Raw genomic sequence first — 25,282 nt, forward strand, 5'->3', positions numbered from 1 at the left:
CGTCGTCTTTCGTTTTTCGTCGTCGTCTTTCGTCGTCGTCTTTCGTCGTCTTTCGTCTTCCGTCTTTCGTCGTCGTCTTCCGTCGTCGTCTTCCGTCGTCGTCTTCCGTCGTCGTCTTTCGTCGTCGTCTTCCGTCGTCGTCGTTCGTCGTGGTCTTCCGTCGTCGTCTTTCGTCGTCGTCTTTCGTCGTCGTCTTTCGTCGTCGTCTTCCGTCGTCGTCTTTCGTCGTCGTCTTTCGTCGTCGTCTTCCGTCGTCGTCTTTCGTCGTCGTCTTCCGTCGTCGTCTTCCGTCGTCGTCTTCCGTCGTCGTCTTTCGTCGTCGTCTTTCGTCGTCGTCTTCCGTCGTCGTCTTTCGTCGTCGTCTTTCGTCGTCGTCTTTCGTCGTCGTCTTTCGTCGTCGTCTTCCGTCGTCGTCTTTCGTCGTCGACTTTCGTCGTCGTCTTTCGTCGTCGTCTTTGCTCGTCGTCGTCTCCCGTCGTCGTCTATGCTCGTCGTCGTCTTTGCTCGTCGTCGTCTATGCTCGTCGTCGTCTATGCTCGTCGTCGTCTTTGCTCGTCGTCGTCTTTGCTCGTCGTCGTCTTTCGTCGTCGTCTTCCGTCGTCGTCTTTGCTCGTCGTCGTCTTTGCTCGTCGTCGTCTTTGCTCGTCGTCGTCTATGCTCGTCGTCGTCTTTCGTCGTCGTCTTCCGTCGTCGTCTTTGCTCGTCGTCGTCTTTGCTCGTCGTCGTCTTTGCTCGTCGTCGTCTTTGCTCGTCGTCGTCTTTGCTCGTCGTCGTCTTTCGTCGTCGTCTTTCGTCGTCGTCTTCCGTCGTCGTCTTTGCTCGTCGTCGTCTTTGCTCGTCGTCGTCTTTGCTCGTCGTCGTCTTCCGTCGTCGTCTTTGCTCGTCGTCGTCTTTGCTCGTCGTCGTCTTTGCTCGTCGTCGTCTTCCGTCGTCGTCTTTGCTCGTCGTCGTCTTTGCTCGTCGTCGTCTTTGCTCGTCGTCGTCTTTGCTCGTCGTCGTCTTTCGTCGTCGTCTTTCGTCGTCGTCTTCCGTCGTCGTCTTTGCTCGTCGTCGTCTATGCTCGTCGTCGTCTTTGCTCGTCGTCGTCTTTGCTCGTCGTCGTCTTCCGTCGTCGTCTTTGCTCGTCGTCGTCTATGCTCGTCGTCGTCTATGCTCGTCGTCGTCTATGCTCGTCGTCGTCTATGCTCGTCGTCGTCTTTGCTCGTCGTCGTCTTTGCTCGTCGTCGTCTTTGCTCGTCGTCGTCTATGCTCGTCGTCGTCTTTGCTCGTCGTCGTCTTTCGTCGTCGTCTTCCGTCGTCGTCTATGCTCGTCGTCGTCTTTGCTCGTCGTCGTCTTTGCTCGTCGTCGTCTTTGCTCGTCGTCGTCTTTGCTTGTCGTCGTCTATGCTCGTCGTCGTCTTTGCTCGTCGTCGTCTTTGCTTGTCGTCGTCTATGCTCGTCGTCGTCTTTGCTCGTCGTCGTCTTTGCTCGTCGTCGTCTATGCTCGTCGTCGTCTTTGCTCGTCGTCGTCTATGCTCGTCGTCGTCTATGCTCGTCGTCGTCTATGCTCGTCGTCGTCTTTGCTCGTCGTCGTCTATGCTCGTCGTCGTCTATGCTCGTCGTCGTCTATGCTCGTCGTCGTCTTTGCTCGTCGTCGTCTATGCTCGTCGTCGTCTTTGCTCGTCGTCGTCTTTGCTTGTCGTCGTCTATGCTCGTCGTCGTCTTTGCTCGTCGTCCTCTTTGCTTGTCGTCGTCTTTGCTCGTCGTCGTCTTTGCTCGTCGTCGTCTTTGCTCGTCGTCGTCTATGCTCGTCGTCGTCTATGCTCGTCGTCGTCTTTGCTCGTCGTCGTCTATGCTCGTCGTCGTCTTTGCTCGTCGTCGTCTATGCTCGTCGTCGTCTATGCTCGTCGTCGTCTATGCTCGTCGTCGTCTTTGCTCGTCGTCCTCTTTGCTTGTCGTCGTCTATGCTCGTCGTCGTCTTTGCTCGTCGTCGTCTTTGCTCGTCGTCGTCTATGCTCGTCGTCGTCTATGCCCGTCGTCGTCTATGCTCGTCGTCGTCTATGCTCGTCGTCGTCTATGCTCGTCGTCGTCTATGCTCGTCGTCGTCTATGCTCGTCGTCGTCTTTGCTCGTCGTCGTCTATGCTCGTCGTCGTCTATGCTCGTCGTCGTCTATGCTCGTCGTCGTCTATGCTCGTCGTCGTCTATGCTCGTCGTCGTCTATGCCCGTCGTCGTCTTTGCTCGTCGTCGTCTATGCTCGTCGTCGTCTTTGCTCGTCGTCGTCTATGCTCGTCGTCGTCTTTGCTCGTCGTCGTCTATGCTCGTCGTCGTCTATGCTCGTCGTCGTCTTTGCTCGTCGTCGTCTTTGCTCGTCGTCGTCTATGCTCGTCGTCGTCTATGCTCGTCGTCGTCTATGCTCGTCGTCGTCTTTGCTCGTCGTCGTCTATGCTCGTCGTCGTCTATGCTCGTCGTCGTCTATGCTCGTCGTCGTCTTTGCTCGTCGTCGTCTTTGCTCGTCGTCGTCTTTGCTCGTCGTCGTCTATGCTCGTCGTCGTCTATGCTCGTCGTCGTCTATGCTCGTCGTCGTCTATGCTCGTCGTCGTCTATGCTCGTCGTCGTCTTTGCTCGTCGTCGTCTATGCTCGTCGTCGTCTTTGCTCGTCGTCGTCTTTGCTCGTCGTCGTCTATGCTCGTCGTCGTCTATGCTCGTCGTCGTCTTTGCTCGTCGTCGTCTATGCTCGTCGTCGTCTTTCGTCGTCGTCTTCCGTCGTCGTCTTTGCTCGTCGTCGTCTTCCGTCGTCGTCTTTGCTCGTCGTCGTCTTTGCTCGTCGTCGTCTTTGCTCGTCGTCGTCTATGCTCGTCGTCGTCTATGCTCGTCGTCGTCTATGCTCGTCGTCGTCTTTGCTCGTCGTCGTCCTAACCTAATCTCCATCGTGGTTGGGTTGTGACATTGACCGAGACATAGCCAAGTTGTAACCTAATCTCCATCGTGGTTGGGTTGTGACATTGACCAAGACATAGCCAAGTTGTAATGTACTAAATTTCATTATCTTAGCTTCAGTGGTTAAGAGACATGCCATAGTTACCCTCAAACAGCCAATTTAAACCATTTGACCTCTGTGACCTTGAAAATTAGGTCAAATCAAAAACCTGTACGATATGTGATGTATCTTTGCCAGGAGAACTTAAATTAGCGAAAACGAGTTGCTTATAAGTGAGATATGGCACTTTTTAGGTTTTAACTTTTGGTCCCCTGGTGGCCATGTCGAGAATCAGGTCAGACCGAAAGACAGAGTTGGAGGTCACCTGACCTGGGGGGGGGTCAGTGTACAAAGTTTCAAGTTCATAGCCCTAGCGGTTAAGAAAAGTGCCACTGTTTTTGAAACAGGATACAGATGACGACTGACGACACTGCAGTGTTGTATAGACTCCCCTACGGTGAGCCAAAAAGGCTTTCCTATGCAGTAAACCACCAGAAGCTGCTGGTTGAGTTGAGTTTGTTCACACAAATTCTTCTGTACATTCTTGATAACTTAGAGTAGAAAGTAGAAGACAAAATAAATAGTATTGAATATAATCTGCATCTAGATATTTACATAATATAGAACATATACAAAACAACAATAACTGATCATTCGAATTCCAAGAAATATCAAGAGTACTTTATCTGCTTCTGCAATTTATTCTTGATAAATACAAGTATAAGTAAACAAATAAACAAAAAATAGTTCTGTTAGAAATTTAACTTTTCAGAAGCCAAGGATATGAATAAGTTTTTGAAGTTCCTCCACATGGTCTTATCACAATGTTTTGAACAATGAGGATGAGCGACGGCCAGGGAACACTGTGACTTAACCTTGACAAAGATGGTTTCCAGACCTACAAAAGCTTGACATTTTATATTACGATACACTAAAGGGCTAGCTCTCTTCTGTACATGTATGATAACATAATAAACGTCATGACAAGACATCCTCACGCAATCAAGAATTCCTCGTCTACTTAGGACAGTCCCATTGATGTTCTGTTCTAAATCCTGTCATGGAACGTACAATCGTTATAGTGCTTGATATGTTCCATGAATTCAACACACTCCAAGGTGAATGATTGTGGACTAGATGACATGTCTAGAGAAACAGACAGCACAAGTCTACAACTACATGGACGGAAAGGGGTCTTCAGCGTTGTTCATGGCCTCTCGCTGCCGGTCTACAGACACATCACACACTGGATGAACTGAAACGAAAAAACAAATCATTACAACTTTGGTATCCACCAAGTCAACCTCCAGGCAGAGAAACCTGTCTTCTCTGAGAATAGAGACTTTGGTCTTCACCAAGTGAACCTCCAGGCAGAGAAACCGGTCTTCTCTGAGAATAGAGACTTTGGTCTCCACCAAGTGAACCTCCAGGCAGAGAAACCTGTCTTCTCTGAGGATAGAGACTTTGGTCTCCACCAAGTGAACCTCCAGGCAGAGAAACCTGTCTTCTCTGAGGATAGAGACTTTGGTCTCCACCAAGTGAACCTCCAGGCAGAGAAACCTGTCTTCTCTGAGGATAGAGACTTTGGTCTCCACCAAGTGAACCTCCAGGCAGAGAAACCTGTCTTCTCTGAGGATAGAGACTTTGGTCTCCACCAAGTGAACCTCCAGGCAGAGAAACCTGTCTTCTCTGAGGATAGACACTTTGGTCTCCACCAAGTGAACCTCCAGGCAGAGAGACCTGTCTTCTCTGAGAATAGAGACTTTGGTCTCCACCAAGTCAACCTCCAGGCAGAGAGACCTGTCTTCTCTGAGGATAGAGACTTTGGTCTCCACCAAGTGAACCTCCAGGCAGAGAAACCTGTCTTCTCTGAGAATAGACACTTTGGTCTCCACCAAGTGAACCTCCAGGCAGAGAGACCTGTCTTCTCTGAGAATAGAGACTTTGGTCTCCACCAAGTGAACCTCCAGGCAGAGAAACCTGTCTTCTCTGAGGATAGAGACTTTGGTCTCCACCAAGTGAACCTCCAGGCAGAGAAACCTGTCTTCTCTGAGGATAGAGACTTTGGTCTCCACCAAGTGAACCTCCAGGCAGAGAAACCTGTCTTCTCTGAGGATAGAGACTTTGGTCTCCACCAAGTGAACCTCCAGGCAGAGAAACCTGTCTTCTCTGAGGATAGACACTTTGGTCTCCACCAAGTGAACCTCCAGGCAGAGAGACCTGTCTTCTCTGAGAATAGAGACTTTGGTCTCCACCAAGTCAACCTCCAGGCAGAGAGACCTGTCTTCTCTGAGGATAGAGACTTTGGTCTCCACCAAGTGAACCTCCAGGCAGAGAAACCTGTCTTCTCTGAGAATAGACACTTTGGTCTCCACCAAGTGAACCTCCAGGCAGAGAGACCTGTCTTCTCTGAGAATAGAGACTTTGGTCTCCACCAAGTGAACCTCCAGGCAGAGAAACCTGTCTTCTCTGAGAATAGAGACTTTGGTCTCCACCAAGTGAACCTCCAGGCAGAGAGACCTGTCTTCTCTGAGGATAGAGACTTTGGTCTCCACCAAGTGAACCTCCAGGCAGAGAAACCTGTCTTCTCTGAGAATAGAGACTTTGGTCTCCACCAAGTGAACCTCCAGGCAGAGAAACCTGTCTTCTCTGAGGACAGTGACTTTGGTCTCCACCAAGTGAACCTCCAGGCAGAGAAACCTGTCTTCTCTGAGGATAGAGACTTTGGTCTCCACCAAGTGAACCTCCAGGCAGAGAGACCAGTCTTCTCTGAGGATAGAGACTTTGGTCTCCACCAAGTGAACCTCCAGGCAGAGAAACCTGTCTTCTCTGAGGATAGAGACTTTGGTCTCCACCAAGTGAACCTCCAGGCAGAGAGACCTGTCTTCTCTGAGGACAGTGACTTTGGTCTCCACCAAGTGAACCTCCAGGCAGAGAAACCTGTCTTCTCTGAGGATAGAGACTTTGGTCTCCACCAAGTGAACCTCCAGGCAGAGAAACCTGTCTTCTCTGAGTATAGAGACTTTGGTCTCCACCAAGTGAATCTCCAGGCAGAGAAACCTGTCTTCTCTGAGAATAGACACTTTGGTCTCCATCAAGTGAACCTCCAGGCAGAGAAACCTGTCTTCTCTGAGGACAGTGACTTTGGTCTCCACCAAGTGAACCTCCAGGCAGAGAAACCTGTCTTCTCTGAGAATAGAGACTTTGGTCTCCACCAAGTGAACCTCCAGGCAGAGAAACCTGTCTTCTCTGAGAATAGAGACTTTGGTCTCCACCAAGTGAACCTCCAGGCAGAGAGACCTGTCTTCTCTGAGAATAGAGACTTTGGTCTCCACCAAGTGAACCTCCAGGCAGAGAAACCTGTCTTCTCTGAGAATAGAGACTTTGGTCTCCACCAAGTGAACCTCCAGGCAGAGAAACCTGTCTTCTCTGAGAATAGAGACTTTGGTCTCCACCAAGTGAACCTCCAGGCAGAGAGACCTGTCTTCTCTGAGAATAGAGACTTTGGTCTCCACCAAGTGAACCTCCAGGCAGAGAAACCTGTCTTCTCTGAGGACAGTGACTTTGGTCTCCACCAAGTGAACCTCCAGGCAGAGAGACCAGTCTTCTCTGAGGACAGTGACTTTGGTCTCCATCAAGTGAACCTCCAGGCAGAGAAACCTGTCTTCTCTGAGGACAGTGACTTTGGTCTCCACCAAGTGAACCTCCAGGCAGAGAGACCAGTCTTCTCTGAGGATAGTGACATTGGTCTCCACCAAGCGAACCTCCAGGCAGAGAAACCTGTCTTCTCTGAGGACAGTGACTTTGGTCTCCACCAAGTGAACCTCCAGGCAGAGAAACCTGTCTTCTCTGAGGACAGTGACTTTGGTCTCCACCAAGTGAACCTCCAGGCAGAGAAACCTGTCTTCTCTGAGAATAGAGACTTTGGTCTCCACCAAGTGAACCTCCAGGCAGAGAAACCTGTCTTCTATGAGGATAGAGACTTTGGTCTCCACCAAGTGAACCTCCAGGCAGAGAAACCTGTCTTCTCTGAGGACAGTGACTTTGGTCTCCACCAAGTGAACCTCCAGGCAGAGAAACCTGTCTTCTCTGAGGACAGTGACTTTGGTCTCCACCAAGTGAACCTCCAGGCAGAGAAACCTGTCTTCTCTGAGGACAGTGACTTTGGTCTCCACCAAGTGAACCTCCAGTCAGTGAAACCTGTCTTCTGAGGACAGTGACTTTGGTCTCCACCAAGTGAACCTCCAGGCAGAGAGACCAGTCTTCTCTGAGGACAGTGACTTTGGTCTCCACCAAGTGAACCTCCAGGCAGAGAAACCTGTCTTCTCTGAGGACAGTGACTTTGGTCTCCACCAAGTGAACCTCCAGGCAGAGAAACCTGTCTTCTCTGAGGACAGTGACTTTGGTCTCCATCAAGTGAACCTCCAGGCAGAGAAACCTGTCTTCTCTGAGGACAGTGACTTTGGTCTCCACCAAGTGAACCTCCAGGCAGAGAAACCTGTCCTCTCTGAGTATAGAGACTTTGGTCTCCACCAAGTGAATCTCCAGGCAGAGAAACCTGTCTTCTCTGAGAATAGACACTTTGGTCTCCACCAAGTGAACCTCCAGGCAGAGAAACCTGTCTTCTCTGAGGATAGAGACTTTGGTCTCCACCAAGTGAACCTCCAGGCAGAGAAACCTGTCTTCTCTGAGGACAGTGACTTTGGTCTCCACCAAGTGAACCTCCAGTCAGTGAAACCTGTCTTCTCTGAGGATAGAGACTTTGGTCTCCACCAAGTGAACCTCCAGGCAGAGAAACCTGTCTTCTCTGAGGACAGTGACTTTGGTCTCCACCAAGTGAACCTCCAGGCAGAGAGACCAGTCTTCTCTGAGGATAGAGACTTTGGTCTCCACCAAGTGAACCTCCAGGCAGAGAAACCTGTCTTCTCTGAGGACAGTGACTTTGGTCTCCACCAAGTGAACCTCCAGGCAGAGAGACCTGTCTTCTCTGAGGATAGAGACTTAGGTCTCCACCAAGTGAACCTCCAGGCAGAGAGACCAGTCTTCTCTGAGGATAGAGACTTTGGTCTCCACCAAGTGAACCTTCAGGCAGAGAGACCAGTCTTCTCTGAGGATAGAGACTTTGGTCTCCACCAAGTGAACCTCCAGGCAGAGAAACCAGTCTTCTCTGAGGATAGAGACTTTGGTCTCCACCAAGTGAACCTCCAGGCAGAGAGACCAGTCTTCTCTGAGGATAGAGACTTTGGTCTCCACCAAGTGAACCTCCAGGCAGAGAGACCTGTCTTCTCTGAGGACAGTGACTTTGGTCTCCACCAAGTGAACCTCCAGGCAGAGAAACCTGTCTTCTCTGAGGATAGAGACTTTGGTCTCCACCAAGTGAACCTCCAGGCAGAGAAACCTGTCTTCTCTGAGTATAGAGACTTTGGTCTCCACCAAGTGAATCTCCAGGCAGAGAAACCTGTCTTCTCTGAGAATAGACACTTTGGTCTCCACCAAGTGAACCTCCAGGCAGAGAAACCTGTCTTCTCTGAGGACAGTGACTTTGGTCTCCACCAAGTGAACCTCCAGTCAGTGAAACCTGTCTTCTCTGAGGATAGAGACTTTGGTCTCCACCAAGTGAACCTCCAGGCAGAGAAACCTGTCTTCTCTGAGGACAGTGACTTTGGTCTCCACCAAGTGAACCTCCAGGCAGAGAAACCTGTCTTCTCTGAGAATAGAGACTTTGGTCTCCACCAAGTGAACCTCCAGGCAGAGAAACCTGTCTTCTCTGAGGACAGTGACTTTGGTCTCCACCAAGTGAACCTCCAGGCAGAGAAACCAGTCTTCTCTGAGGATAGAGACTTTGGTATCCACCAAGTGAACCTCCAGGCAGAGAAACCTGTCTTCTCTGAGGACAGTGACTTTGGTCTCCACCAAGTGAACCTCCAGGCAGAGAAACCTGTCTTCTCTGAGAATAGAGACTTTGGTCTCCACCAAGTGAACCTCCAGGCAGAGAAACCTGCCTTCTCTGAGGATAGAGACTTTGGTATCCACCAAGTGAACCTCCAGGCAGAGAAACCTGTCTTCTCTGAGGATAGAGACTTTGGTCTCCACCAAGTGAACCTCCAGGCAGAGAGACCTGTCTTCTCTGAGGATAGTGACTTTGGTCTCCACCAAGTGAACCTCCAGGCAGAGAAACCTGTCTTCTATGAGGATAGAGACTTTGGTCTCCACCAAGTGAACCTCCAGGCAGAGAAACCTGCCTTCTCTGAGAATAGACACGTTGGTCTCCACCAAGTGAACCTCCAGGCAGAGAAACCTGTCTTCTCTGAGAATAGAGACTTTGGTCTCCACCAAGTGAACCTCCAGGCAGAGAAACCTGCCTTCTCTGAGTATAGAGACTTTGGTCTCCACCAAGTGAACCTCCAGGCAGAGAAACCTGTCTTCTCTGAGGATAGAGACTTTGGTCTCCACCAAGTGAACCTCCAGGCAGAGAAACCTGTCTTCTCTGAGGATAGAGACTTTGGTCTCCACCAAGTGAACCTCCAGGCAGAGAAACCTGTCTTCTCTGAGGACAGTGACTTTGGTCTCCACCAAGTGAACCTCCAGTCAGTGAAACCTGTCTTCTCTGAGGACAGTGACTTTGGTCTCCACCAAGTGAACCTCCAGGCAGTGAAACCTGTCTTCTCTGAGTATAGAGACTTTGGTCTCCACCAAGTGAACCTCCAGGCAGAGAGACCTGTCTTCTCTGAGGACAGTGACTTTGGTCTCCACCAAGTGAACCTCCAGGCAGTGAAACCTGTCTTCTCTGAGGATAGAGACTTTGGTCTCCACCAAGTGAACCTCCAGGCAGAGAAACCTGTCTTCTCTGAGGACAGTGACTTTGGTCTCCACCAAGTGAACCTCCAGGCAGAGAAACCTGTCTTCTCTGAGTATAGAGACTTTGGTCTCCACCAAGTGAACCTCCAGGCAGAGAAACCTGTCTTCTCTGAGTATAGAGACTTTGGTCTCCACCAAGTGAACCTCCAGGCAGAGAAACCTGTCTTCTCTGAGGACAGTGACTTTGGTCTCCACCAAGTGAACCTCCAGGCAGAGAAACCTGTCTTCTCTGAGAATAGAGACTTTGGTCTCCACCAAGTGAACCTCCAGGCAGAGAGACCTGTCTTCTCTGAGGACAGTGACTTTGGTCTCCACCAAGTGAACCTCCAGGCAGAGAAACCTGTCTTCTATGAGGATAGACTTTGGTCTCCACCAAGTGAACCTCCAGGCAGAGAAACCTGTCTTCTCCGATGATATAGACTTTGGACCTGAATAGGTCACCCGTGTAACATGTGAGAAGGGAGATCCCCTATTGGTGCACAGTATAGCGAAACTGTACTTAATCTTGAACACAAATAGAAATCTCTCATGAAATTAAACCCGAGAGATTGGCCTGTGCACTTAAGCCCCTGAAGACCACTGACCACTGACAGCTCCCCGAGTGAATCCCCTAACCCCTGATTGGACCCCCCAGTGCCCGCCTATTCTCCCCCTCTCATCCACAGGGAAGCCGCAATGGCTTGGAACTTACATCATCATAACCGTAGTCTGTTCGTCCTGTCTCTTGCCCGTTGTGGTTCGTCCGGTCCCGCGCACGAAAAGCTTCTGCAACGGAAATTTCAATCTATGAAAGTGGGGGTTGGCCTTGTCTCATTAGCTCTCCAAACGCCCGTGTCACTATTTTCTTCCATTGATTAAAAAAAATTGATAAGAAATATATCTCTGTCAAAGGCCCAATAGTGGGGCAGGACACCAGATATGATGATGATGATGATGATGATGTTGAAAGTATATGACACAATCATCAGCATTCTTTTGAAATGTTTGCTTGTCCTCTTGGGTCTTAATGTTTCTGACAGTTTCTTTATGTCAAGGGCTCGAATAAGAGCACTATCTCTGTGCCTTTTGCTAAGGCCAAAACATCTTTTAACCAATATGCCCTGTGTCAACTCGAGTTTCTTCAGATTACCCTTGCTAATGCCAATGCCAACCTGACTATGACCAGATCAGCAGTACAAAATATACAAATTATGCTATGATCCACTCGTATAAGGCTGGCACAACAAATGCAGTGACCATGACGAGCACGGCATGAAAGCACCAGAACGATTCTATTATTTAATGACATGACGTAAGTCGTTCAACTGATGTTACCAACGCTCCCAATAAAAACTGCGCATTCAAGACGCGTGGAGCTTCAAGATCAGACGCGAGGAGCACAGGCCACGCCACGTTTTCTAAGCACAGGCCACGCCACGCAATGGTAAGACAGATTCGGTCTTGGGCATTACTCTGGCATATCCCAACCTCCACTTCTGTAAATGAGCACACATCCAATTCCGAATTCCGATTTCCAAGAAATTTGCCGTTTTCCTCAGCAACCAAGAAGCCAATGACGGCTGCGCACTATATCATTCCTGTCCAGTCCTCGCCACATGCGAACTCCTGCTTCATTTCAGTTTGCCAAGCAGTTTTTGAATTTCGTCTTACTCCAAAGATTTATCCCCCCCCTTCAATTCAAAATATTTCCCCTCATTTGGCTGCAGAAAAGACTTCGTGGCCGAACTCCACGTGTCCTTTTGTTCGTGAGGTTTAGACAGTTTCGGTTGGTTTCGGATCTCATTAGTGAGGTTCCGCAACACTCCCGAATGACGACGAGGAATTATTTGTTTTTGTGACGAATTCTTTTATGATTTTGTTCGAATTCGTCAAGAACACCTCAAAAATCGCACCCTAAGCTTCTGGGCCTTTCACTCGGAACAAGTTTCTAGAGCTCGTGTTACCGTTACTATCACTTTTATCATTGCAGATGCCCCAAGCCAAGTTCTCCAATGCAACCGACTATGAATGATGTCTATCGCGAGGTGAAGGGTATGTATAGAGTGATATGTGTGTGTGATTAGCTGGGGGAGAGGGTTTGGGGGGCGTGGGATGTGGGAGGTTGTCGAGGGGATGAGTATGGGTGCGGGTGTGTGATTGGTTGATCTATGTCCTGTATTTTTTTGCGTTTTCTGTGTCTTTTGCATTAGTTGTGATGTTGACTCTCCAATTCCATTTACAGAAGGTCCATTCCGCGGACTCCGTATGGAAGGCGTGTGCCAAGCAGCCGGCCGACGACGTGGCGGAGTCCAAAGCACGGTACGCTTTGTGTCTCTTGTCGGGCGCCCCTAGGGGACCCTGTCGTTCGGTTCTACGACTGAGGGGGGTTCAGCATGAGGGCGTGTCGTCTTCGTTCATTTTGCCATTTCAACGCGAAAAAGAGAGGTTTTTAAATTAAATAGGCCTTCCCTCTCTTACGCTGTTGAAGGGCTTAAGAAAGTTGACGACATGGTGCGGGATGGAGTCCGGGACGGGCTCCGGACTCGCCTTTGCCGTTAATCAGACGGCTCGCACTTAACTTGATGGGTTAACCTTCTATGCTCTCCGGCGGCAGTCGTAGAAGATCAGGCACTGAAGTAGATGATATTACAACCCTCTATGCTCTCCGGCGGCAGTCGTAGAAGATCAGGCACTGAAGTAGATGATATTACAACAAACAGGTGAGATTCACATTTTGTTAAGTCATTGATGTTTGCGCAATTTTAGCTCTTTGACCGATTCTCCCCCGAGATGATTGAAACATCCAGAAAAAAATTTGAAAGATTATACGAGATCCTACTCCAGTTAGATCGTTACATTTCCCGCACTGTTTGAGACTTGTTTATGATTGGGATAATCGTCTTACTTCCCAGCCTCCAGCAACAACCCATGCAAAGTGAGCAACGTAATCTCACGTCATACCTTCGACAGCCATTATGTGCATTGCGCATGACGTCATCACAATTAGTACACTACCTGATCACAACTTAGTGATCTTCACCTTGTGACACCTAGACGCAAGGACCCAACGCGACGCGTAGCGGCAAAATAGCGAAGCTGGCGAAACATTTATAACTGGTCACCGTGATCTCATTATGGACTTATAGCGCGATTATGGGGTTGTAACTATTTTGCACTGCCCAAGATTACCTCGAGATGGAGTTAAGGTTAGATTATGCTAATGACTCTATAAGCATACTTCCTCATTTGACTTTACCCAGAATTGTGCATATCGATCGCGCGAAGCTACTCAGACTAATACCATTAGGCCCCGCGTGGTGGCGCTGAGACGGCCGCTGTAATCAAGAGTGGTTGAGACACTCTAGAAGCTACTTGGTAATAACAAATGACGGACCTAACCAAAATTGCTTACATTTTCGCATTGCTACAATGAAAGACCTAATGCTGAAACCACATGTCTGTTGACCTAAGAGAGATTGGCATCATGCCTAGTCATAGTCTCTCAAAGTACAGTTAGCAGACGCCACTAACCTATGTCTATAGTACCCCCTCACACTCTGAAACCACCAACGCCCACCCCTTCCTGCTACCTTTATTCAATACATGTAAGATATTTTCCCACTGAATCCGTTTCCATTTACAGCATAGACGGAAAGACCACCTCCCAATGGAAGGAAGAGGGTCGGTGCGATGGGGCATGCTTGTTGAAGAGGGCTGAAGATGCACGATCGTGGCGTGACAGACGTCTGGGGATGGATTCGGACGCGAGCAAGATGTGTGCCGCATTTAGGGTAACTTCATTTCATTATTTTTGAACCCAATTTTAAAAATTATGAGCGATTTAAATCGTTAAGATTCTTTTCAGGAAGAGCATCCGGGAGACCCGTGCGAAGCAAGATCCATCTTGCAGAGCCAAGAACACCGCAGAGAGCCCAGCGTGACGAGAGTCCAGCGTGTGACGAGAGTCCAGCGTGTGACGAGAGTCCAGCGTGTGACGAGAGTCCAGCGTGTGACGAGAGTCCAGCGTGTGACGAGAGTCCAGCGTGTGACGAGAGTCCAGCGTGTGACGAGAGTCCAGCGTGTGACGAGAGTCCAGCGTGTGACGAGAGCCCAGCGTGTGACGAGAGCCCAGCGTGTGACGAGAGCCCAGCGTGTGACGAGAGCCCAGCGTGTGACGAGAGCCCAGCGTGTGACGAGAGCCCAGCGTGTGACGAGAGCCCAGCGTGTGACGAGAGCCCAGCGTGTGACGAGAGCCCAGCGTGTGACGAGAGCCCAGCGTGTGACGAGAGCCCAGCGTGTGACGAGAGCCCAGCGTGTGACGAGAGCCCAGCGTGTGACGAGAGCCCAGCGTGTGACGAGAGCCCAGCGTGTGACGAGAGCCCAGCGTGTGACGAGAGCCCAGCGTGTGACGAGAGCCCAGCGTGTGACGAGAGCCCAGCGTGTGACGAGAGCCCACTATACAGAGGTTTGAACATGATCCCAGTTTGAACACGACAAGGACTTTGTGAGTAGATAGGTGAATTTAGCTCTCATCACAGTGAGCATACACAGGCAAAAATATATATATGGATTCTATATAGATTTTGTGTTTACCATTTCTATATAGCTTTACAGATTCTTTATAGAAATTTCTGCCTGTGTAGCTGTTGGTGCTTGAAGGAGAAGGCTGACATGACCTTGCCCAGGGAAGCAAAAATGGCACCATTAGAACCGTTCATTTTGGATTGATCCCTTAGGACCATTTTATTGGATGCCAGATATTCGAGTGATCGACTGAGCCCTTCAATTTGTTGACCGCCATTTCCCGTAATTTGAAAGCGCATCCACTATACCATACCATGCAGCACAGCTTGTTTACAAATTGTCTTGACGTCTTTAAATATCTGCCGTGACTTTGACTTTCAGGACAACAGCCGTGCCCGGCCACCTGACACGATCCTGCCAAGGGAAGCGGTTGTGCCGTTATCTTTTGATCGATTCCGAACGGCCAGACAGCCGATGGAGAATGCTGGAGAATGCTGCAGTGTTACTTCAGGTAAGCGGCCTGACAGCCGATGGAGAATGCTGCAGTGTTACTTCAGGTAAGCAGTAGAACCTATTTACTTGACACTTGAAAATCAAAGATTGATCACCAAAGTTGCTTACATTTTCGCATTGCTACAATGAAAGACCTTATACTGAAACCACATGTCTGTTGACGGTGCCTTAAGAGAGACTGGCATCGTGCCTAGTCTCTCAAAGCACAGTTAGCAGACGCCACTATAGTATCCCCTCACACTCAGAAACCACCAACGCCCACCCCTTCCTGCTACCTTAATATTTCTGATTTATTCAATACATCCACTGTAAGATCTTTTCCCACTGAATCCATTTCCATTTACAGCATCAATGGAAAGACCACCTCCCAATGGAAGGAAGAGGGTCGGTGCGATGGGGCATGCTTGAGGAGGGCTGAAGATGCACGATCGTGGCGTGACAGACGTCTGGGGATGGATTCGGACGCGAGCAAGATGTGTGCCGCATTTAGGGTAACTTCATTTCATTATTTTTGATCCCAATTAAAAAAATTATGAGCGATGTAAATCGTTAAGATTCTTTTCAGGAAGAGCATCCGGGAGACCAGTGTGAAGCAGAGCCAAGAACACCGCAGAGAGCCCAGCGTGACGAAGACCCCACTATGCAGAGGTTTGAACATGATCCCAGTTTGAACACGACAAAGACTTGGTGAGTAGATAGAGGTGAATTTAGCTCTCATCACATTGAGCATACACAGGCAGAAATTTCCGTTAAAAATCTAGATAGAAATTGCTATATAGATTCTATAGGTTTTGTGTTTACACTTTCTATATAGCTTTACAGATTCTTTATAGAAATTTCTGCCTGTGTAGCTGTTGGTGCTTGAAGGAGTAGGCTGACATGACCTTGCCCAGGGAAGCAAAATGGTACCATTAGAACCGTTCATTTTGGATTGATCCCTTAGGACCATTTTATTGGATGCCAGATATTCGAGTGATCAACTGAGCCCTTCAATTGGTTGGCCGCCATTTCCCGTAATTTGAAAGCGCATCCACTATACCATACTATGCAGCACAGCTTGTTTAGAAATTGTCTTGACGTCTTCAAATATCTGCCGTGACTTTGACTTTCAGGACAACAGCCGTGCCTGGCCACCTGACACGATCCTGCCAAGGGAAGCGGTTGTGCCGTTATCTTTTGATTGATTCCGAACGGCCAGACAGCCGATGGAGAATGCTGCAGTGTTACTTCAGGTAAGCGGCCAGACAGCCGATGGAGAATGCTGCAGTGTTACTTCAGGTAAGCGGCCAGACAGCCGATGGAGAATGCTGCAGTGTTACTTCAGGTAAGCAGTAGAACCTATTTACTTGACACTTGAAAATCAAAGATTGATCTGCTCAGAGTAATCAGCTCCTTGAAAAGTTTCATTTGAAAATAATGAGTGCTCTAAACATGCAAACTGTAGCACGCGACGTCGGGACAAAGGCTGAAGAGCCCTCACCATGAAACTGCAGTTGTATGGAATGGTAAAATACAACGAAAGGAGACGTGCAACAAAGGGTTTCAATGGGGGAAACTCGGAAAAACGTGTCATTCTTTTTTTCAGTATTCCCAAAAAATGGGTAACACCAGAACAGGGGAACCACTCGGCTCGAACTGCTGGAAATGGCACAGAAGTGGAAGTCCTCGTCCGGAACCGGCATCGCCACGTCCAGGTCACAGGATATTCATCACCACGACCAGGGCGTCGCTCGAACTGCTGGAAATGACACTCTCAAGGATGTGCATTGTAACTGGAGGTAAGGATTACAACGTACATGTACATGTTTCAAGTCGGTACCTATATTACAAAAGTGGGGCGATTGTCGGACTCTATATACGCTATAAACTCAGCAGATATATAACATAACGTCTGGACAAAAGCTGATAACTTGCAAGTTAAAGGGGTTATTTAAAGACACCTCCGTCCACCCATTTAAGAAAATGGAAATTGCGGCCAGGTTTAACAGAAGATGATAAGTTGTTAAGATGGGCTTCTTTGCCAATGACGATGTTCATTTTGAAGACACTTCTCGCACTGTATGAAGATTTGTAATGGTTTGATACTTTTGTAGGTTGCAAAGAGTTTGCACCACCACACCCAGTCATGGATGGAAACAGAATTTATGAGATGACGAGGTCAAGGAGAAGTGAGTTAGCCTTTAGGGCTGAGTGTAAGAGGCTAAAACGGCCAGCTGACATGACCTTCCAAAGGAAAGCAAAATTTGTGCCATTCGAGCCTCCGATTGATCACCTCTACATCCACCCAGTAGATGTTGCAGTATGTTATAACAACAAAGATATCCAATACATTTCCAACTTTAAAAATTCTAAAGGTTAGTTATGGAGTGTCTGCAAGAAGCACTTGAATACGCCGACCAATTTCATCTGATTGGCAATGTACTTCTATTTTCAGTTGCCCACAGACGTGCACGGATAATGAAAGTCTTGTACATCCAGGGGACGGCAGAGGTATCCAGGGGCTCGGTACGCATACCAATCCTGGAACAGACTCTCTATCTAACTGTGTGAAGCTTTCGCTCGGACTGTGAATATCTCGATAACACACGTGTTTATATGCATAGACGTTTTCATCGCGTATCGTATTCTTAAACGCAAACACAATTCTTAGTTCAGATTGAATCGCAAAGCAAGGATTCGCGAAAGCCACGGACCATCGCTAGACTATTTTATTGCCTTCGCTCAGATCGAACTGTTGAAAATGGATTTGGACAAGATGCGTACCTCTAACCCCTTCATTTGACGAGACGTGATACCAATCTCACAGGCACTGGATGACGGCATGCTTCAGGAATCTCTTTACGACTGATGCCATGTGACGACGGGGGCACATCTTGAGGGTAATGCAAACAGATATACACTATCTCCGGAACTATAACACCAGATAACTCCACTCTGAACCAGACCAGTTAATGATATTCACCCATGACTTCCAATAAACGACCTGACCAGCCTAGGCCTGGACCTCAAGTTCTGCTATTTGACCAGGTATGACTGATATGCCTTTCTCGGCATTTGCTAGGGTCATGAATATTCACCATTAATGTGGGCCTAGTGACTTCTCATTGTCTGGTGTTATAGTTCCGGATCCGAAGATAAGAGTATTTCTATATTATCAGAACAAGCCTATTTGGGTGAATACCACATATCGCGTAATCTCCAGCCTTCCAGAAAGCTAGCAACACCAACAACCGAGCTTCTGATCGTGAAATGTGAATTCTAGCATTTCAAGTCTCGCTGATACAGCAGCTGTGAATCATTCGATAAACGTACAATTGCAACAAGGCTCACATGGACGATCTCATGAGAAAACCGCACGCTGATTACACACAGAACAAATCAGTAGTTAAACGAAATGTATTATTTATGTAAAACCTCAAAGTCTAGTCTAACTTTGTACCAATCGTATAAAGCATGACCAAGAACGTGCATAAGCAAAATTTTCACCAATTTTTGTGCTAGCCATTTTCAGGCTTACTTTGCGTGAATCTCTCTGAAATGGTCTGTGGGCATTGAGCTTTTCATCTATTGCACTGTCTGTGATACATAATGTGTTTTTCTTTTCAGCAAGATGACACAATGGATGTGGAACCCTCGGCCCCTGAACGATTGTCGCTATGGGAGTCATTAGCAACAGACTTTCTCTGGTGTAGTATTGTATATTCGCTACCTGTAGGCCTCTGCAGAAGGATACGTTGTATTTTATCGAAATATCTGATTGAAAGGTGGTTTCATTGCAAATCTCAATATCATCCGATGGCAAAAAGCCTCGTTCCATTTTGTGGCCGTGACAAAATGTCGGAACACACTTGGAACGTCTTTAAAAGACTTTCCATCAGTCATCGTCGGTCACTCCTCCTAGATGATTGTTGATTAAGAACCAGAACCAGATCCAAATAAGTCAAGGTTCTGATGTACCAGGTCAAAATTTACTATCGAGCTGTTAAAAGTTACTTCATTTTTCTCCAAAATCACCAAATTGATCAGATATTTCAATTTTCCCATCGAATGAGACATGGGGTCCACGTGATTCTGGTTGGTTCGACCCCAGCCAACCAGAACATGTGTTGTCTTTGATGGAACCGTAGGCCTTATGAACTTTCTCGATCCATTCAGTACCACGAATACCTGAATACACGAATGCGTTTATTCCAATCAGCTTCCGATACCTGATAGTGCCGGTCTCCATTTGGGACAGATATGAAATTGGCAAACTCTAGCCTCCATTTTATACAAGTATCTTAAATTTCCTTAAACACGGTAATTATCCGGGTGCCTTTCATTCTTGGTTTCATCAATGATATGATAACAAAGGTTACCCCCAAGACCAAAACAAATGCAAAAGAATCGGGCAAATTCATTTCCAAATTTTGAGATTTCGTTGAAATATTTTGTTGATTGAAATTTTTCCAAAATATTCCAAATTGATGCTGGTTCCTGACCTTGCGGTCAAGTGGAAGAGGAGCTCAGTCTTTTCATGATAATTAGTCCAGAAAGATTCATCTTGTTTCTTTCTGTGAGTTATAAAGATAACAATTGCCCCATCAAGAAGTTTCCTGTGGTACAGAATGGGTCAAGCAAGCTGTCGCCAACATCAACGTTAATGTCTGACGTTTTATGTATTAATTTGTTATGTTTGTTTAATGATACAATATGTGAAATTTACATATGAAAGCCATAATACATGTAAAGGTGAATTCAAAAAGTTACTTCTATTGTTAAACTCGTCCAAAGCAACCGCTTTTGTCATGCAAATGAGAAGACTGATCTGAACGCCTGCTCTAGAGGGGCCCCTTTTGTCATGCAAATGAGATCACAGCACGGTCCTGTTGATCATGACGAAATTGGTTCTTTTGTTATTTAAATAACCCACTAACCGATGTCGTGCTGTTTCGGATCAATGAGGTCAAGGTTTGTGACCTGAATACACCACAGTAGTTCACCTTACTTGCATTTACAATGGTTGTCGCTGCATGCGACTCAGTTTTTGATCAGGAAAAACATAAATTATGTAGATATTCTAGTGGAAAATGGTTTCCCAAACAAAATGAACATAAACATAAGATGTTTTCAACCGGACTGTGCGAGACAGCATGTATAACAATGTGTCCCAAAAGTGTTGCATGTATCAATGGCTCTTTGCATTATTTTAGAAATTTTGAATTTCACACTGTTTATTGAGTTGTTCCTCGGAGTTGTCTTTTGTCTCTATCAAACTGGCTTTGCAGGCAAGTTCCTCATAAAGCCAAATGTCGTTCCAAATGATGGGTTGCGGGTTTCCCCTGCCTTGTACCTACATTCTAAATTGCCCTCATACTCTTTGCTCAGTTATAGAAGTGTGAGGCGCCGTCCACTCAAAAATGTAAATAGTTTTTGTTCAGAATATGCTTGCATATTATCGCTGTTTTGGAGAATGAATTGCCCTGCGGTGTCATTGTTTTGATATTGTTCTGTAAAATCTTGATAAATTCTTGGAATGTACAGATTGATATAAAAAATTCATAAACAGACTTGTATTATTTTTTACTTTTTTCAAGGGGGAAGGGTTGGGGTTCATTGAGCAAACTCTGAAGGTTTGGATGACCTCTCTTTAAGAGACATATGTCGCAATTTGGTTATAGTGAAGTCCTCGACACTCCTCACAGTAAAAAAAGTAGTGTCACCTCTACGTCAATCTACATCTAGATCAGACAGAGTACGCTTAGTGAAGGGGTATGGCACATCCAGCAAAGACTTGGTACACTCGGGCAACATCTGCATGGAGCTATGAAGGCGAGGGCACATCGAGAAGAGATATGGTGCACTACTGTCTCATTGCATTTGCAAGAGACCTAACCCTAACCCTCAAAGGGCCCCCTCTATCCAGCTGTGCTGGATCAGCTCCCTAATTTGATGGCGACCTATCATGTGGTCCAGTCACCAGTCGGACAAGGGTCCCCTTTTGCGAGTTGTTGCTACTTCTGGCTGTACCATCGCTACTTTTTGCTGGGTCACTGGATGTCCCAAGACATGCCCGCTGAAACGACAAGTGATCATATCAACATTGTTGTGGCGATACTCTACACCATCCCTTCGCAATTCCCACAGCCCGTGATCACTGTTCACTAAAAGATTGGCGAAACAAGTCGTCACAATTCAGTTGGCGTCATATGCAATTTGAATTTCAGCAGACGTCGCGGTTTATCATAAGTTGTGTATCGGTGCTACAGAATTTATACGCTGCATGACAAAGGGCCTTGTGTTAAAACGTTAAAACGTCATCACAGTAGAAAAGAATCATATTGAATTTGGCCAAATCACAGGGCTCAGCCAGGCCTCTGCTTCTGGATATGATGATGTGATGGGGGTGGAGGGGGTTGATTGATCCAGCACTGCAGCACTCGCAGCGGTAGGTAATATATAAGCTTGGAACCAGTGAAACCTTGAAACCAGTGATAAACCTTGGAATCAGTCCTAAAAATGCATAAAGACATGAAAAAATGCCATTTGAACCTAAGGTGGTTACGAGTCAATATTTGGAGCTTATTTTTACATGATCAGATCGGAATTTGACGGTAGTTTAGAAATCAGTCGCATATCCGATTCAATAATCTATATTTTAGAACAACCCAGTCATACCTCGCCTCCAGTGTATATTAGGTCTCGTTAGGGAGTTTTTCCCAAATGTACGCGATGACGACGTGCCCCATTAACAGGACGTAGCATCTATTTTAAAATGCGTTTCCAAAGTGAATGCATGAGGACAACCCATTTGTGTCGTATATCACTGGAAATGCCCGATTCCCCTGATTCTGCAGGATGTTAAATCGGGCATTTTATTTCTTCAAATAAATTATAAGCGTCGCATTTGCTCCTAGCTCTCTGTTCACCATCCCAAATGACACTATTGCCAATTGGGCCGGACAAACACGAAAAACCCCAAATATTATACATTTCTTCCTGAATAATTCTTACAGTGACCATTCTGCCATGAAAGACAATTGCTTACGCTACACAAAAATAAAAAATAAATTGAGGGTCAACCATTGAACTTTTGAGATATGTTGAATTTTGCACAAATCAGCGAAAAACGCACCAACTGGCACTGGACGGCATTTCAACACGGGGCCGACGCACATCCCAAGTTCAGTTTACACATACGTCGGCAACAACAGTTAAATGCGTAGTTTCTTGTTAGCCGCTTATTGAGTAGCCAGAACGCTCTAGGTTTCAGAAACTTCAAAAAAACATGTCTTTGCCAAAACAACTGCTGAATCAACACTGACATACTGTGAGGACCGGGAAATCAATGATTTTAGGAACTACTGTGAGGGGGGCCGCGCATGAATAAAAAAAACCCCTCCCGAATGACCCTCACTGATCTCCCAAATGTAGGCATGCACGTCACGACACGCCCACCACACACCCATAGTATGGACCAATCAGCGCTCCGCTTACTACGCCACCACACGGGGCCTATTTCAACTACGGAGCGGTGTGATCATACAGGGTGATACAGAGAAGATTGACCACATCATGCAGTACCGGCTGGCACTTATCCGTAGAAACGTAGATGAAGGTTTATTACCGAAGGTTTTAGCCGGGTTTGGAGATGAAAAAAGGTCTGAGAGAGGGCCAACTATTTTTGCCTACAACTGAATGATATTGTCATTGTCATTCAAATAAAAGTAGTTTTTGTGAAAGAATATTATTTGGACTAGTTAGAAATATCACAGTTTCAACAAATTCTTTGATAATTAGTCCACATTTGGACACCAGACCTCGCATTTCCCCGTCCACAAAGTCAAAGGCCACTTCGAAAACCTTCAAAAAAGGGGCAAAAAAGCCCGTCCACTCATTGATCAAAATCACCCATCAAAATATTTTTTCATTTTTTCTTTCGCTGACCCATTAAAAAGATTATAATGCATAATATACTGCAATTTCTTTTAAATATATTGAAAGACAAAGAAATGCCAGCCCACGAAACTTAGAGGGCTGCTGTCCACACTTTCGTCCACACTTTCGTCCACAGTTTACACCTACCCCATTAAACGACCTTGACCTCTTTTCGCTAACTTCTCAGTTTTCTGATTTTGTTTCTTGATAAGTGCTCTTTTGTTGCGATACTGTGCATATTTTACGGGAACCAGGGACTAGACGGTAGTTAGGTACTAGGACTAGATAGGTATTTATGTTCTCGTTGTTTTGACTGAAGTGCAGTTTCGAGTTTGCATTGTGATTGTCTATGCGAAGAAAGAGGTGTATCAGCACGGCCCTATCAGCATGATTCACCTGGCCTCCTCCACCCATGCATCATGTAGGCTAGATGTAAAAGTGCTCCGACCTGCAACTCAGGCCTACCTTGGAAAATAGATAAAGGCCTCGTTTCTTACACGCACGGAAATTCGACTACGACCATTTCCATTTTGTTGCGTCAGCAATAAATACTAAAATCAATCAATCAATCAATACGGAGTCTTGTATAGCGCCAGATCCACCATGGAAATGGTGATCAAGGCGCTGTTAAAAAGTTCACAAATGTCTACAAAAACAGGTGTCCCTTTAGTCATGTTAGTCTCTTTTTGAAAATGTCCACAGACTCTTTAAATTCCCTGATGTTCCTTGGAAATTCATTCCAGAGTCCGGGTGCACTGACACTAAAGGCCTTGTCACAACCACAACGTTTGGATACAGGCACGGCCAACAGCAATTGTTCAGCTGAACGAAGTGACCGAATGGTTTGTACACAGTCAGAAGATCCCTGATGTAGCTGGGAGCCTGGCCATTCAAGGCCTTGAATTGAAAGTCAGCAGCAGAACCTTGAACGGGGACTGCACAGGCAGCCAATGAAAGTAATAGGGGAGGTTTTGGATGATGGGATGATCCATGTGCTTCCATATTGTGACGGCAACGGCTGCCTGTCATCATCTTTCGGCCGAGGTACTGGGATCTACTTGAGAAGCGGTACCCGTTGTATGACGTCATGAGGCCGATGCTGATGGTGCTGGAGAAACTGGTCCAGGTAAGAACGATCTGTTATTGGTTTGTGTGACCCGGGCCTACTCGTGCAAGTTTCTCTTGACAATGCCACTGATACATTCCCCGGAGTGAAGGTCTCCGAGGGTTAGGGTTAGGGTTGTCCTCCTCTGTACCGGCTTGAAGCGCCGTGAGCAGATGAAGGTCCAGAAGTGTGCCAGCATGCTTCATGGAAGGATAGTCACTGAATTCTCTCCTGTTGTTCTCTGAATTTCAGACCCCCACTAGCTTCACCAGACCAGAGCAGGTTGTCCTCCTCTGTACCGGCCTGAAGTGCCTGGTACAGAGTTCATGGAAGGATAGTCACTGAATTCCCACCTGAAGGTATGCTGTAGACTAGCGTAAACAGTGCAAGTGATTACAGTTCATCTTCCACAGGATTGTGAAGCCATCAACCTTCAAGGTTCATTATCACCATGCTGTCGGCTGCCCAGTCACCTTCCATCCAACAGTAGCAGTTCCCATCATCAAACAGGACTTAAAAATATCACGCTATTCCCACTACAATCTTGACTGGACGTGAGTGAGCACACCTTGTTTCGTTCAGCTTTTGGCAGATCGATGCATTGTTAATGAATTGCGCGTAGGCATGGGTTATCACTGACTGAGCTTGAAACCAACTTTGTAAGATTCCTACATGTACACCACGGATTTCAAGTTTGAAATGATCTACAGGCCTTACTGCTTGTGTCTGTAATGGTTAAAATATTTCACCCTTGATTTCATATTCTTGCAGTGAGTCATGTGAACAGTGAAGGGATGTGCGCGCGAACTCTCAAGTACCTGAATGCAGTCCTCCTGGGAAAATGGATCCTGAACTGATGTTATCCCAAATGACAAACCTGTTCCTTATCACGCTAAATCAGGGATCGTATCTGGCTGATTGTTGTTACTTCATCATTCACGATCTAAAGGATAAGATTAAGATGCAGCGTCACTTCCGTGTGTGTACAGCCCCGACAACTTGGTTCATGGAATGCATCACTGGGTTTGAACTGCTTGATCTACCAGAAGGTAACGCAGACTGAACTTGTGAGCTGCACCATCGCAGACATCATATTGGATTGATGTTTGTGATATATAACATGTACAATAGTCATTTTCTAACAAATTATATTCTACACTCTAAAAGTATGTATTGTTTCACTCACTACCAATATCATTTTTCCTGCACGTCATTTTGTTTTTGTTTTATTTTATTCCTGTATGTCCAGTCCCAGTCACAATTGACATACCCGTTGCTCTGCGTAAGCTGTACTCAAACTCTGACCTGGTGCAGCTTAAACACGTGTTGTGTGCATAGCGCTGACATGTCAAAAGCAGACCTTGCTGTACTAACAGGAAGAACATTCCAATGGCTCAATTGTTTGTTGTATTGGGTGGACGTGGACAA

At 46.8% G+C, this 25,282-nt stretch overlaps 1 protein-coding gene and 2 long non-coding RNA genes across 3 annotated transcripts in view; all 3 read left to right on the forward strand.

Moving 5' to 3' along the window:
- Positions 1-13,795, forward strand: part of LOC135500604 (uncharacterized) — a 45,584-nt gene extending 31,789 nt beyond the window's left edge. The window contains exons 3-5 of the long non-coding RNA XR_010449487.1: positions 11,786-11,847; positions 12,038-12,515; positions 13,439-13,795. This is a non-coding gene — a long non-coding RNA (uncharacterized LOC135500604). The remainder of the gene's footprint in view (positions 1-11,785; positions 11,848-12,037; positions 12,516-13,438) is intronic.
- Positions 13,796-14,285: 490 nt separating this feature from the next.
- Positions 14,286-20,373, forward strand: LOC135500603 (uncharacterized). The gene is made up of 9 exons (XM_064792154.1): positions 14,286-14,299; positions 14,701-14,876; positions 15,179-15,323; positions 15,398-15,519; positions 15,945-16,064; positions 16,418-16,610; positions 16,926-17,186; positions 17,267-17,711; positions 18,439-20,373. Exons 2-6 carry the CDS (start codon positions 14,794-14,796, stop codon positions 16,578-16,580), a joined length of 633 nt encoding a protein of 210 aa, XP_064648224.1. The 5' UTR covers positions 14,286-14,299; positions 14,701-14,793; the 3' UTR covers positions 16,581-16,610; positions 16,926-17,186; positions 17,267-17,711; positions 18,439-20,373.
- Positions 20,374-22,890: 2,517 nt separating this feature from the next.
- LOC135500514 (uncharacterized) lies at positions 22,891-25,067 on the forward strand. Its single transcript, XR_010449461.1, has 4 exons — positions 22,891-23,038; positions 23,493-23,875; positions 24,107-24,213; positions 24,626-25,067. It is a non-coding gene; the product is annotated as an uncharacterized LOC135500514 (long non-coding RNA).
- The last annotated feature ends 215 nt before the right edge of the window (positions 25,068-25,282 follow it).

Source organism: Lineus longissimus, chromosome 16 (assembly GCF_910592395.1).
Source record: "Lineus longissimus chromosome 16, tnLinLong1.2, whole genome shotgun sequence".
Lineage (NCBI taxonomy): Eukaryota > Metazoa > Nemertea > Pilidiophora > Heteronemertea > Lineidae > Lineus > Lineus longissimus.

Coding starts and splice junctions, on each gene's coding strand:
- LOC135500603 (XM_064792154.1), top strand. CDS start 14,794: ATGGAGAATGCTGGAGAATGCTGCAGTGTTACTTCAGGTAAGCGGCCT. Junction 15,324..15,397: donor AGATGTGTGCCGCATTTAGG/GTAACTTCATTT, acceptor GATTCTTTTCAG/GAAGAGCATCCGGGAGACCA. Junction 15,520..15,944: donor TTGAACACGACAAAGACTTG/GTGAGTAGATAG, acceptor TTTGACTTTCAG/GACAACAGCCGTGCCTGGCC.